Source organism: Nuphar pumila, chromosome 10, assembly GCF_984573655.1.
Source record: "Nuphar pumila chromosome 10, dmNupPumi1.hap1.1, whole genome shotgun sequence".
Lineage (NCBI taxonomy): Eukaryota > Viridiplantae > Streptophyta > Magnoliopsida > Nymphaeales > Nymphaeaceae > Nuphar > Nuphar pumila.
The window spans coordinates 116,090,168-116,105,096 of NC_143258.1; the positions used below are offsets into that span (position 1 = coordinate 116,090,168).

The window sequence follows — 14,929 nt, forward strand, 5'->3', positions numbered from 1 at the left end:
TCTCCCTCACCTTGCCCCAATACAATTTTGGTAGGTTGAGGTTTATCTTCACCCACCGTAACGTATCATTCATCAAATCAAAATAGCATCATATACACTTTGTATATTCAATTAACATAATTATATATAACAACCACTCTAAAAGCCAACTATCCAAAATAACCTTTAACCCTTATGCAATAGTTGTGTACAGTAAACCTTAACCTTATTACACCAATAAAAAAAATAATAAATATTAACTAAAGGCCAAGCAAACAAACATAAATAAGTTACAACACAAACAGTTATGAAAAATATTAAATAGTAAATCCCATAACAAATATTAAATAAAACATAGAAAAACATAAAAAAAAACATCTACAACCACAACAAAACAAAAATATGAATGGGGCTATTAAATGCTTATATCTATAAAAAATAAAAAAATATAATAATATGCTTATATATATTATTCGTATGAAACTCAACTTTCGACCTAACCAGGGAAGTCAATGAAAATGATGATACTGCAACCTCGTCAAAATGCATAAAAAATTGTTAACTAAATAAAAATTTTGTTCTTTTTTTAACAGATCTAGCATTATCATATTTTGGATCCAGATTCCACTAGAGATCTAGAACTCATCGGATATCGTTACGACCCAAATTCACATTCGAATCTATTGCATGCATTTTGGATTAGAATTCGGATCTGACATGATCAGGACCATCTGATCCTTTTGTATTTCTAATATAAAGAGTGTTCCTTACTCTCTTTTTTAGTGGATCCAGAATTATCATATATTAGATCCGCATGAAACCAAAACTCACCAGATGCCATTCAGACACGGATTCACATTCGGACCAATTGCATGAATTTCAGATTAGGATTCGGGTCTAACTCTAACATGTAGAGGACCATACGGGTCGATCGGATCCCTATGTTTTTCATATAACAACAACTTTTCTCACTGTTTTTTTTAGTGGGTCCGGCATTATCATATATTAGATCGGATTCAACCAGAACTCATCGGATATCATTTAGACCCAGATTCGCGTCTGGATCTTTGACCGCATTTTGGATTAAGATTCAGATCTAACATGATCAAGACCTTATATCCGATCCATTTGCACACTTGATTACCGTTCGTAGACGTGGTGGATAACGTCTCCCCCACACCCTTCAAATCTTACAAACAAGAAAAAGAATGTGAAAGAGGGAGAAAGAGGAAGAAGAGGAGCTCTGCAACTCTCTCTCTCTCATGGCCACCCTCCCCTTCTCCTCTCTCAACTCTCAAACCCACGCCCAGTCCAGACCTTATTCCGGCGCCCCTACCCTCCCCAGACCCTCCCCAAGGCCCACCACCACCACCCATTTCCCCACCACCATCCCCAACCCAAACTCCAGGGCCACCATCCCCACCTTCCGATCCGTCAGCGAGCAATCGGCCGACTCCGCCGCGCCGGTTTCCGCCGCTTCTTTTTCCGATGACGACCTGGAGATCTGCTTCCTGGACTCCGAGGTCCCGCCGGAATCGATCAGCGAGTGGGAGCTCGATTTCTGCTCGAGGCCGATACTCGATGCCCGCGGGAAGAAGATGTGGGAGCTCATAGTCTGCGACGCCACGCTCTCGCTGCAGTTCTCCAAGTTCTTCCCCAACAATGTCATCAACAGCGTCACGCTCAAGGACGCCATAGTTTCGATCTCGGAGTTGCTCGGTGTCCCGTTTCCGGAACGCGTCCGATTCTTCAGGTGATTACTCTCCGGCTACTTAATTTGGTTGGTTCCCGGCATTCTCTGTTCTGGTGGTTGAGTTGAGGGGCATAGAGTGAAGGTGGGTGTTGTTCGTTTCTGTGAATTATGTGTGTAGGTCTCAAATGCAGACCATTATCACGAAAGCTTGTACAGAGCTCGGTATAAAGCCGGTTCCCAGTAAAAAGGTACTTACGAATCCAATCTGCAGTTCTTTCTTCTTTTTCTTTTTCAAGGTGAATCTTTGAATTCTATTTCTTTTGGTTTGGCTGGTGAATCTCTGATTTCTAATTCTTTTGGTTGGTTAATCTTCAACAAATATTTGAACTTTTGTTCTGACGGTTTGGCATCAGTATTTGAACTTAATAATTGATAAAGTGATCGGTTCAATTCTTAGGGTACCTATGGTTTACCTTTATGATTACTGAAATGGCTATGATCCAGTTGCCCCACACAGCAGTATTAAATGAACCAACATGATCAAAATAATGAGACGATGGCTATTTTGTTTGTTGTAATTCCATATCTAGTGAAAGTCTTTACTTCATCTAATGTGATATAACTTTGTGATAAAACTGCTTTGCTTGATTTCAGAGTGTATGGTATTCCATTAGTGTAGTGTAGAAACTCTGCAACCATACTTTGAGATCTCGTTTTCTTCCTTTGAAATGAACTATATGGCTAAAGGCCCAAGAAAAGCGGGATAAAATTAGACAAACTAGGATGATGAGTAGATAAACACTTCATAGACTCTGTTACCATTCAGGCTTCTGTTTGGCACTCTGTTAACATGGCTGTTGGAGAAGGAGAATCATCGAAAGTGATTTAGTTTGGTGGTCTGCATAATATGATCCTTTCTTCTACACTATCCCTGTGCATGCATGAAGCAAATCAATGAAATATTTAATTGGTGTCTATGTTTTTTTAATTCCTTGACATATGATCTCCAACCCACCAGAGTTAAGAATATGCCATAACCTATGTAACATGGACTCTTCTAACAGGGCAACGCACCCGCACCCATGCGGGTGCGACACTTGGACACGGTTTCCTTTGTGTCAGGTGAAGTCAACCACATCCAAAAGTAAATTCAGTTAACCCTAGCCAAGTCCAGTTTTATCTAATATTATATATATGAATACATAAATGTACACACACATACATCTCTCTCTCTCTCTCTATCTCTCTCTCTCTCTCTATATATATATATATATATATATATAGAGAGAGAGAGAGAGAGAGATCTGGTGCTCTGGGAGTATCTACTCCCACATACTAGAAATCATGGTTGTAAGTTATATTTTCTCAATTAAACCTTATGGATGTACTCAACATAGTTTATTTTATAGGAATCAAGCTTTGGATAATGTTTTTTGGGCATAAAAGTTGGATTTTTTAAGACATGAAATTTTGATACATTGTGAGCCGTTGATTTTTAAAGGTCTTAAAAAACACACATATATGCTATAATCACATGATCCAAAACTTGTTTTCTACTAAATAATGCTTATAGATCATATCTATAGGGTCTGATCAACTAAAAAAGTTTAAGAAATTTGACAATCTAAAGCTTTTATTAGGTGGGAGTAGGTACTTCAGGAGCACTGTATCATTACTAATATATATATATATATATATATATGTATAACAGACTCTTCTAACAGGGCAACGCACCCGTATTGCACCCACACCCATATGGGTGCGACACTTGGACATGGTTTCTTTTGTGTCAGGTGAAGTCAACCACACCAAGGTCTATTTCTGTCCAAAAGTAGATTCAGTTAACCCTAACCATGTCCAGTTATATATATATATATACTATGTCACAAAGGTGCGGGTGCGGATATACCCTTCTTGCACCCCTGCATCCAAGTTTTTTTAAAGTGCCGCATCGTCGCACCCACACCTATGTGACGTAGACCATAACTTTTTCAAAATAATGTTCAATTTATAGGTGCATTTGAATGCATTCACTTATCTGGAAACATGAGATAGGTGGTATATTATGGATCACAGTTTGATATCCCATCATTTCCTGCTTATGGGGCAGAATTCAAATACGCTTGCACTAGTGTTAGTTCACACCCACTTAAAAATGGTGTTTTACAACAGTTCACTTCCACTTGTGTGAACTTTGGACCGAATCATGTCAGATGAAGTAGGGTTGAATCTGGATCACTTCTCATTTGTGATCCAACAATACATCACTTCTCATTTGTCCCATGGGCAAGGGAAAAATGAGAATACTGTTGATTACCACAAGATAATTAATCTCTTAATTTTTTCCGATTTCCAACTTTTAGAGGAAAATTTAGTTTGCTTAACTACCAGTTCCCTTGTTGGTTAACATAGATAAGTTATCAAACTGGCCATGAGAAAGCCTTCTGCACGACACTGCCAAGATCTTGCTCCATTATTGAAGTTGGACTGCAAGTTTTATCTTTTGAATGAATAATCTCCTCTGTATAGACACTTCACCAATTACCTCTCTTATCTTCAGTTCCTTGACAACAAAGGACTGCATTAGTATTGTCCCATAATAAAAAGATTTTTTATGATAGCAAATATGTATCTAAGGGCAAGGAGATACAAGAGGAACTAGCATAACTTGTAGACCATTTAGCCAATTCAATAATATTGGGAGATGATCTTCCCTCAGTTTCAGCATTCTTTTGTGTCTTCATTTGTTTTGTTCTATTCCTTTACATTCCCAATTGGTGCAAAATTGTTAGTCTGACTTGTTAACGGTGAGCTATTAGCTTAACTTATTCCAAATAGGTTTGGTGTTATACATATTTATACGTAATGTGTATTATAATCAGCATGTGTCCATCTATACTCATCTTTAGCTTGATTTTAGCTTTGTGCATGATTTTTACCTACACTTCCTTTTATGTACAGTGCATATCACTACTAATATGGCTGGAGGAGCGTTATGAAACTGTTTATTCGTGTCACCCTGGTTTCCAGAAAGGATCAACGCCACTTCTTGCCTTAGATAAACCATTCCCTATGGACCTTCCTGAGAACCTGTTTGGGGAGAAGTGGGTGTTTGTTCAGTTACCATTTTCAGGTATGTGGTTGTTCACTTTTCCCTCAAACAACTTTGTGTTTTCTGTTATCTTTATCTTACACAAAACGATAAGATCAATCATGTTTTAAAGACAAGCATTAAATTGAAAATAAGCTTAAGTCAATAATCATTACTAATGAAGTAAACAATTATTGATTGAGAACTAATCGAAGCCGTTTATCTGTATCAAAAAAATAAATCTAACTACTACTAAGCGTTTTGCATCTGCCATTTAGCCCTATTGCTTTATCTTCTGGCTGCCTCTGGTAATCCATTGGACCATGAGCCACCAGGTCTATATGTCTGCAACAATTCGTCTTGCTAATTGCGTGACCATATTTTCAATCCCAAGAGGTAGCATGTGTATTGTTGTTTTGATGCAGGGGAGGACTCGATTGGGCCCATCGTGCCACCCGATCCGCCACAAAGGGCAGATGAGCGACCTCGCGTGTATGACTCACTTGCAGGGACGGAGCCACGATGCAGGGAGGTACCCCTGCGCACCTACTCCAGGCATGGTGGAGTTCGCACGCCCCAGAACCAGCTGCAGATAGAAGTTGACCCGGATTGCGGTTCGGATCCAAGTCTGGACCCATGACCCGAGTCCAGTAAATAGCCTCCTTTAAAAGGCCCACTCCTAGGGTTGCGTGTGGGGGGGGGGGGGGGGACTGTTTGGAAAGCTTCAACCGTCATTCTCTTTCTGCACTTTTGCTTATTCCTTATTACTTGCATCCTGTTTTTCTTAATTTCTTTATTGTTAGTTGTTTTCCCCATTGTTTATTGAAACTTATTGAGATTAATAAAGAGGTTCAGCCACACCGATTCACGGTGGGCCTCTGTTTTCACTCCTTCTCCGACGTGGGCTGCATCAAAGTGGTATCAGAGCCGGCGTTCCACCTTCATCAGCGGGATGGCTCTTGAGGCGGGAATCGATCCGGTACAAGGCGAAGCGCGTGAGGAGGCGAGCAACGAAGATCCAATGCTGCGCGTAATGGAGGTGTTGACGAAAATACAAGAGAATATGTTGCGCATGAGTCGGGATGTCACCGACCTGTCGAAAAGGCTGGATGGGTTGGATAATCGCATGACAGCAGTCGAGTCGCGCAAGGGGCCGTGTGCAGTACCTGATGCAGGCCTCACTGATGGTGCGTCTGCAAATTTGAGTCCCCAGGCTGCCGAATCATATCAGCCGACACCCCTACAACAAGGACATATCGCTGCCTTCCCACCAGTTCCAACATCCATGCCTGACCTGGACACCTTTCAACAGCACCAGGGGATCTCGGCGAACAACGATTCCCTGGTAAGAGTACCTCATCCCCGGTAGCGAGTAACTGCGTCAATCTCGCAGGTGGGCCCTAGCCTGCAGGGCCCCAACAGTACGCTGGGTCCACCTGCAGGCCAGGGTTCGTGGCCAGGTGTAACGGCGACTGCGCAATAGGTCAACCCGAACCTGCAGGGCCCCAGCGTTGCGCTGGGTCCACCTGCAGGCCCTGGGTCGTGGCAGGGCTGCGGGCGGGCTGCGTCGCAGGTTGAGTTGAGTCGGCAGGGGTCCAGCGCTGGACCCTGCTGCAGGCCCGGTCTTGTCAGCCCGGCTCGGGAGGGACTTACCTTTCCCTCCCGACCCCACACGGGGAGGCTCTGTAGTCGCATCCCTACGAGCTGGAGTTGGCGAGCCCCTTTTGATTGGGCCAGACCCAAGAGGAATCAATCCAGTTTTTGATACAACAGGACCCAGGCCTGTTTCGCTGGGACCAACCATTGGGTCTCAGGGAGTGGGTTTGGGTCTAGACACCCCTTACCCAACCTACCTAGTTGGTTCCGGTTCGCGGGCAGCCCCGAACCAGAACCAACCCATTAATTCCGACCCTCAAAATAGACCCCATGCCGACCCTAACCCATATCGGACCCGGACGGAGCTCCAGTTTGGATTTGAGCCGGGTCAAAACCATACCCATAATCTTATGGATCGGGGATCGAGTTCAAACCAAGCCTATTATCTCCACAACTTGAACCCCGATCCAGCCCATCCATATCTGGGTCCGACGAGTAGTGTAGGAATGGGCCCGATCCATATCCCATCGAGCGAGTCAACCCATCAATATACCCACCAGGCCCCATACCCAAACCCAAACCCACCTGTCTACCCAACCCTGGCCCAGAACCCAATATAACATCCGACCCAACACCATACTCCTAACCCACAACCATATTATACCAACTCTACCCGCCAGGAACCCGAACCCTCCACCCTACCTTGGACTTCCCGTCATTCCAGTACCATAATACCGGCCGCAGATGGTGCCCGCCCACCGGCAAATCAGACCGAGGCAATGTCAGCAGGAACCGGCGCGCCCTGACCGTCGACCCCCCATCGGGAGAGTTCGACAACACCAGCATCCCGGCAAGCAATACCGCACTACGGACAATGAAGCAGTATGGGACAACGATGTTTTCTGGAACGAGCATCCTGCAGGAATGGTGGAGCCACGTCAACAGAGAGCACCAGACCACTCCTCCACTTATGGGGTGAAACTGGATCTTCCGGAGTTTACGGGGCGATTTGACGCGGAGCAGTTCTTCGACTGGTCTTATGCCGTGCAATTCTTCTTCGACTATCACACCGTCGCTGAACATCGTCGTGTCTCTCTAGCGTCTACTCGATTGAGAGGCCTAGCACAAACATGGTGGGTGGAGCTACAACGATCGAGGGAGCGGCAGGGATTAGAGCGCGTACAGTCGTGGGAGGAAATGCAAAGATTGATGCAGTCAAAATTCCTGCCTTCGGATCACGCCGAGCGAGCCTATAAGGAATACCTGACCCTGCGCCAAGGCTCCCGAACTGTAGCAGAGTACACCGCAGAGTTCCATCGACTTTCCCTGCGTGTGCAGATCGAGGAAACAACTCGTCAGCAGGTCACGAGGTACATTTCGGGTCTCCGTCTTGCTATTTCTGATGATTTTAGTTGTGTCACAGTTGAGACATTAGATCAGGCCAGCAGTTACGCCATGAACATCGAGAACAAGCTGAAGCGGAGGCAAGAATATAGGACGTCCCATAGTGAACCCACCGGTCGACCTAAGTCGGGTTTCCCAACCAGGGGAGCAAGCTCCCCTAGTGATTCAAAGCCTAGAGCAGACCTTAGCAAACCTAGCCAGTCAGGCCCAGCTTTTCACACCCGGTCCAAAGCCAAACCTAGTGAGTCGACCCTTCGTTGTTTTAGATGTCAAGAGTTAGGGCATGTCGCCTTGACAAGCTACAATGAGCACTCTCTTGACAGCATATATCAAAACAAAATATAAAAATAAAAATAAAATGAGAAGAATGTATTTTGTTATCCAATTTCAAGAGAACCTTGTGCAATTTGGTTAGTTAATTTACTCACTGTCTGTCCATTGTCTTTTCATGGGCCTTGTGTTAATATGTAAGTTTTTTTGTATCTTGATGGTTTCCTGTGATCTAGTAAAACCTAATTAAAGAGTCGAAAATAACACAATTTATTATTTAAAACTTATCTGTTGGATGTCCACAGACAAAAGAACAGAAAGTGAGGAAGACTGGATAAGTTTAGTGCAGGAAGTTAGAATTTCCTAGAAATGAGTTGCTTTTGATGTTGATGGGACTGTATTTGTCAATACTGTTGTATTTCTTCTGGTTTACAAGTCAATTTTGGTTGAGAAACTGCCTATACTTCGTATGTATTTCACAATTTTCATGGGTTCTTTTATGCTGCAAAACTGCAGGCCATGCCATTCAAAACATTCTTAATAATATATTAACAAGTCTGTGGTATTATTTTAATGATTGATAATGTTGTTGTGCAGAGATTAACATTCTGAGCAAGTAGACCACGAGGGCCGCTCATCTGGTAGGGGCAACTCATGAATGCCACTCATGAATTGTCACTAAATTGACAGGATGTTACGAGTTTGAAACACATGGCTGCATTCTTTGCCGCAAGGTGTACTCCTTGGTGGGCAAGGAGGACCTGGGGTTTTGTGCCATTGAACTCAGCGAGGCAGTTTTTCCCGGTTATTAAAAAAAAAACATTTTGAACAAGTGTTACAAATAAACCATTAAAGCAAAATGCTGATAGGTGTAGTGTATAGCAGAGTCACCAATATCGCTGATATTTGGAAAATATTGCAAATATTATTACCATTTTAAGTTAGGCCAATAATATTGGCAAAATATCAGCAAAATAAAAATATCATGATATTATCACATATTCTTTGTGATATTTTAAAATTTATTTTATATATTTTAAGCTCTGTTTTTTCCTTTTTTTTTGTTTCTTTTTGTATTTAAAAAACTTTTAAAACTTGTTTATTTATATTTTTCAAGACAATAATACAAAACTTATTATTTTCCTATCATTCTTATTATATTTACATTTTTCATATTTTAAAACTTCAAAAAAATTTCTGATATTTTCCTAGGAAAACCACTTTTTAAAAATATCTCCAAGAAAAACCCTCACCGAGAAATAGCCGAGACTGATACAAGTGAGTATGGTACATGGTCTATGAATGATGATAAACGGCAGTTCAATCCTTCTCATAGGTGTAATGCATGGATTATGAATAATGATAAATAGCAGTTCATTCCTTTATATCCTTGTCGGGTGTGCATGGTGGTAATTATCTCTATTCACCACTTGATGTCAAGAATAAGCCACTCTGAAATAAAAGGAAACACCAACATATAAATAGACTTCTCAATGTTGAAAATAACTCAAGAGTAGTACCCGCTTTGCACAATAGCATATCAAACATTTTGACCTTTTCAACCATAGTGTATGTAGTAATTGTTCTCTTCCATCTTTATCTCATTTTGTTAATTATGTTTAGAATTTTCTTGTTATAGTAATTCTATAGGAAATGTGTTTCACTATTTATGTTAGACTGTTCCTAACAATGAATATCAATATTTATGCATAAATTCTATTATCACGCATCTGTTTATCATGTTTAATGTTTGTAAGTTCATGAATAATGATTTCCCGGGAAAGGAAAAAGAGATGTCACTATAGACACCAATTGGATGTCAATATGATTTCTTTCTGCCTCGCACTTAAGACACTTAGAGCTCATTGATACTTCATGACTTGCTACTAGATTTTCAAATGCCAGCATTTTGCATTTTGAGTTAAAAAAACAATCACAATTTCAAACTTGCAGCTGTTAAACAGGAGATTGCAACACTGAAAACAAAATTTGCTTTTGTTGGAAGTCTGGATTTAGACTTGCTGGGGATTGACATAGAAGATAGCACACTGATACCAGGACTAGCAGTCGGATCTTCGCGTGCTAAACCTTTAGCAGGTACATTTTTCATTTAATTTAGGAAAATATTACATATCATTGTCTCATTATAGCAAATAAATTACTCCCTTTAAGCATGATCTGTCATTCACTATCAGGGATTTCCTCTATCATGTTGAATTTTGAATATTTCTAGTCTGTAATTGTGTAAGTATAAACTTTGGGCTAACCTTTTTATCTGATTAGACCATTTATGAAGTGTACATGGAAGAGAACAAGTTCACTGGGCATATTTTGTCCTGAATGGTATTTTTTTCTTCATCACCAGCTACAAGCTGTAAAATGTTGCAAAATGCAAACCTGAAGAAGCATAAAGCTCTATGTTACAAAGACGCATGGACATGAGGATGCGTGACGTGGGTTTGACTCACAAGTTCATTTTTTTTTTGGAAAATAGGACATGAAAATTTGTAATCAATAAAAAACCATTTTTTGGTATTTTAATGTTAAAAATGTATGTTTTTATAAAATAAAACCTGAAAATTTTAAATTTTAATAAAATAATACTAAAACATTGTTTGTATGTGTTGGTGTCCATATCCGCATGTCTGAGCCTGTCCGCTCATATCACCAGGGACATGCCACCAAAATGGCATGTCCCTGTGACATAGATAGGGCTTTGTATGAGCGTATATCACATAGGGTCCTTTTCTAACATTAACTTTTTGTGTATGCCCTTGTACTAATGTCATGAAACAGAAGTGTGAAACTGAGTTGAGATAATGATGCAAAATGTTCACAATGATCTTTACACAATAACGTGTTGATTTTTTTTTGAGAGAACAATATCTTGTTGACGTTGAAATCCCAAATACAATTATGTTTACTATATTAAAAAATTCCTTATAAATCTATGTTTAAAAAAAAAAAACCCTTGGAAAGTAGTCAATGCACTAGATTTTGAGGGAACAACACTGTTTTTGCTCTGAAGAATGAAATACTGGACTGAAGAGCACGATGGATTATCGAAGACATGGCAACATTGGTCCTGAAGAGTGAGAGAATAATGCAAGGAAACAACTCAACTATGTGGTTCAAAAACCTGATTGAATGATGAAAACTGCTAAAATGGCTATTGATTGCTTTCCTTGAGATCTGAAACTGTGGCTTGTTATGTCTCCATGATTTCTTGCTGCCAATTATGCAAAATTGAGGGGCATTATGACTAAGGTGATATTAAAAGAAAAATACTATATTACATTGCATGTGACATCAATCATTTGTTAAGACTATGTTCATGCTTACAGCTGGGTCAAGAAATCATTATGCTGTTTTTATTGTTGAACTAGAAAATCTTTATGGTTTTATGTAGGCAAAATTATGTGGCTACACTTGATGCAGTGACATTTATAGGCCCAGAAAAAAAAATACTTATCAAAACCTTGTATTGTTTTTGCTTTCTCCTGGTACAAAATGATATCATTTGCCTTTGATCTTATTAGTAACACACAAATAGAAAATGGACGATCCAATAGGAATGCACGACGATCAATATAAACCACAAATGTTGGAAACCAATGCCATGGATGGGCCTGTAAATTTCATGGGAGCCATAGGATGTGGCGTCTGTTGATATGCATTGTTAAAGGCTCGTATGGTCCAACATGAATTCATTTACAGACTCTAGCAGGTGCACTTGTGATGTGAATGAACTCCCTATATAAGAATAAGCTGTCAAAGTTTTATTTCATCTGTTGGATTATTGACTTGGTTTGCTTGACATAACCAGCTTGGATGAACGGCTTAGAGTTGTCCTCTGTGGAAGCAGACTTGGATCGAGCGTGCTTGATCCTTTCAGTTGGAGTTTCTACAAGGTACACTTATGCCACTTACAAGAAGACTGCAGCTGCAACCCAGGAGGCTGAAGCTTGGGAAGCAGCCAAGAGGGCATGTGGGGGCTTGCATTTTCTTGCCATCCAAGATGATCTAGATTCAGAAGACTGTGTTGGGTTCTGGCTCTTACTAGACTTGCCACCTCCTCCAGTATAGGAAAAACAGATTTTCTTGTCTTTGATTTATTTACTTTTTATTTGTATTTTATCTACTTTTCATTCTATTTAATGTTGTTGCATGTTCATATGCATGTATTCTTGTGTGTGTGCGCATGTGTGTGTGTGTGTGAGAGAGAGATAGGGCTGGTAAACGAGAATGAACCGAACAGGGCATGTTCGGGCTCGGCTTGTTTCCCAGTGGATTGAGCTTGTGACTTTGCTCGTGTTCGTGGTTTGCCAAGCTGAGCTCAAGCTTGGCTCGTCTTTGAATGAGACGGGCCGAACACAACCTAGTTAGTGTAAAAATATTTCATGTTATTTATTAAATATATATATATATATATATATATATTGCACTTCATTCTTCATATTTTATGTATATATTTTCCATGCATCCTTCTCTTTGTATATATATTTTACACATTCTTCTTTTATATATTACACTTAAAATGTACATTATATATAAATCTATATTTATTTTTTTTATCTATACAAGCTCTCCCGACTCATTTAAGCTAAATGAGCTGCTCATGGCTTGGCTCACCAGCTATATGAACCAATCACGAACGAGTTCATGATGAGCGGAACTGAGCCAAGTCACGAGCTGCTGGGTTCATTTACCAGCCAATATAAGAGAGAGAGAGAGAGAGAGAGAGAGATCATTGCCTGAGGCATAAATTAGTGTTATGTAGTTATTGTAATTTGGAGACAGATTGTAATATGGAGATACAAGCATATACCAAAATGCTAAAAATTTGGAGATGCGTGTCCGATAAATGCATATGAGCTGCAAAAGTATGGGTTGGGATGGAGCCTAGGCTGCTAAATGGGTGGTCTAGGTTCAAATCCCATAAGCATCACCCCTTGCGGCAAGCCAAAACATGGCAACTCCTTGGGGGTGAGGGGTAAGCCCTAGGAGTTTTATGCTGCTAGAACAGCGACCATAAGTATAAGTACAACATGAGCCAGCGCGACTAGGTCTTTGATCTTGGGGTTCCGAGTAAACAAAAAACGCCCACCTGTAATTTCTTAATGCATACAGAGGCCATGATCATCGTCATGGTCGTCATAGTTATGCCTTAACCCATCTCTAGGGCTAGCCTTTGTCTTATTTCCCCATTCCTTAAAGCTGATACTAAAACCATGTGCTCTGTGTACATATTTCTGAACATGGATCGCATTTAGCAACTTAGTGCATTTAAATCCAACCGTTGAAAAATCAACGATGATTATAAACTGTTAATTATTTTACTGTTAATTATTTTGATTAAATGCAACAAAATAATTGTGAAAAAAAGAATAAAAATAAAAAAGGAGGGGGGATATAATTAGTTGTTATTGAAAGGTATTATTCATGTACAATGTTCCCAAACGCTTTATCCTAGTATCATATGAAATTAAAACAATTACAGAGAGGCCCCAATTTACGAGCATTTTAATGGCACATATTAAATTAAAGAAAAAAAAAACTCTTTTCAGTTTTCATGGTCAAGCGGAAAACTCTCAAGTACGGGTGCAAACGGATTGGACATAGTCAGATATCTGATCCAAATCTTGCACGCTATTTATGGATTTGGATCCTCTAAGTAAAATCCAAATGTACATTCAGACCGGATTTGTATATGCTAAATGAGATTACATTTGAATTCTGATGAGTACTTTAAGTCAGACCTGGTTCGGATCTGGATCAGAATCCAACTCAATTGCATTTTTTTTTACATGTAAACAGCTTGTTTTTATTCCATTTTTTCTAGATCCACTATTACCACATTACCACAATGGATCTTATTCTGATTTGGACTTTCTGTTTGCGTTTGGGTTTCAAATTTGAATCTGGCAATATTGGACCCAAATCCAATCCATTTGCATGCCTACTCTCAGGCCCTACCTAGCTATCAGTCGAGTCATTTTTTTTCTATTAATAGGGAAAAGGGTTTAAGTAGTTTAACAAGGGCGTGTTCTCACAAAAACCCACAAATGTCAAAATTCTCGGCATGTCCAAAATCACTGATTCCTGGCTTATTTAGGATCATTTTACCCTTCACAACATATTTGTATGGACCTCACAACATATTTGTGTGGACCTCTTAACGTTTGCACAAATATGTTGTGAACCTCTTGACGTTCACACAAATAAGTTGTAAACTTATATGGTTAAAATTACCAAAGAGATTCACAACATATTTACACAGACCTCCTGACGTTCACACAAATATGTTGTGAACCTCCGAATATATTTGTTTAGACCTCCGGACATTTGCACAAATATGTTGCAAACCTCTAAATATATTTGTATGGACCTCCTGACGTTTACACAAATATATTGCAAATTTTCAAATATGGTTAAAATCAACAAGATTCACAACATATTTGTGTAAACCTCCTGCCATTCACACAAATATGTTGTGAACCTCTGAATATGGATTAAATCACCCAGAAGATTCACAATATATTTGTACATACTTCCTCACGTATGCATAAATATGTTGTGAACCTCTTAATGTAGCTAAAATCACTTAGGAGATTCACATACGAAAAATGTCTATAATGTATGATAAAAATGATGTGTTTTTTCTAAAAACTTTATAATTTGGTAAAATCTGCCCGATGATCAAAACCGTAAATAGCCAACTTTGTTAGGACTTTTTTATCTTTAGCATGTGTGAAACTCACAAAGTTCATGCGATATATGGCTCTGCTCATCGAGTATTACAAACTCCACTTAAAATGAGGCCCACACATTTTTTTTTGCAGTCCTCAAGAAACTCACAAAAAATTAATGTATGTGGTCTTCTCTGTTTAATCATA

At 39.8% G+C, this 14,929-nt stretch overlaps 1 protein-coding gene across 2 annotated transcripts; it reads left to right on the forward strand.

Moving 5' to 3' along the window:
• Positions 1-1,167: 1,167 nt before the first annotated feature.
• On the forward strand, positions 1,168-12,207 carry ATAB2 (RNA binding protein). 2 transcript variants are annotated; one of them, XM_090019809.1, is made up of 5 exons: positions 1,168-1,732; positions 1,851-1,920; positions 4,634-4,805; positions 9,987-10,130; positions 11,860-12,207. In XM_090019809.1, exons 1-5 carry the CDS (start codon positions 1,242-1,244, stop codon positions 12,117-12,119), a joined length of 1,137 nt encoding a protein of 378 aa, XP_089875935.1. In that variant the 5' UTR covers positions 1,168-1,241; the 3' UTR covers positions 12,120-12,207. The 2 variants fall into 2 exon arrangements, with proteins under 2 accessions (XP_089875935.1, XP_089875936.1); XM_090019810.1 differs by lacking the exon at positions 9,987-10,130.
• Positions 12,208-14,929: the final 2,722 nt, after the last annotated feature.

What these genes read in the sequence shown, in the direction of transcription:
- ATAB2 (XM_090019809.1), top strand. Translation starts at nt 1,242, where the DNA reads ATGGCCACCCTCCCCTTCTCCTCTCTCAACTCTCAAACCCACGCCCAG. An exon ending in GAACGCGTCCGATTCTTCAG is followed by an intron (nt 1,733 to 1,850) that starts GTGATTACTCTC and finishes TTATGTGTGTAG; the next exon opens with GTCTCAAATGCAGACCATTA. An exon ending in AGCCGGTTCCCAGTAAAAAG is followed by an intron (nt 1,921 to 4,633) that starts GTACTTACGAAT and finishes TTTTATGTACAG; the next exon opens with TGCATATCACTACTAATATG.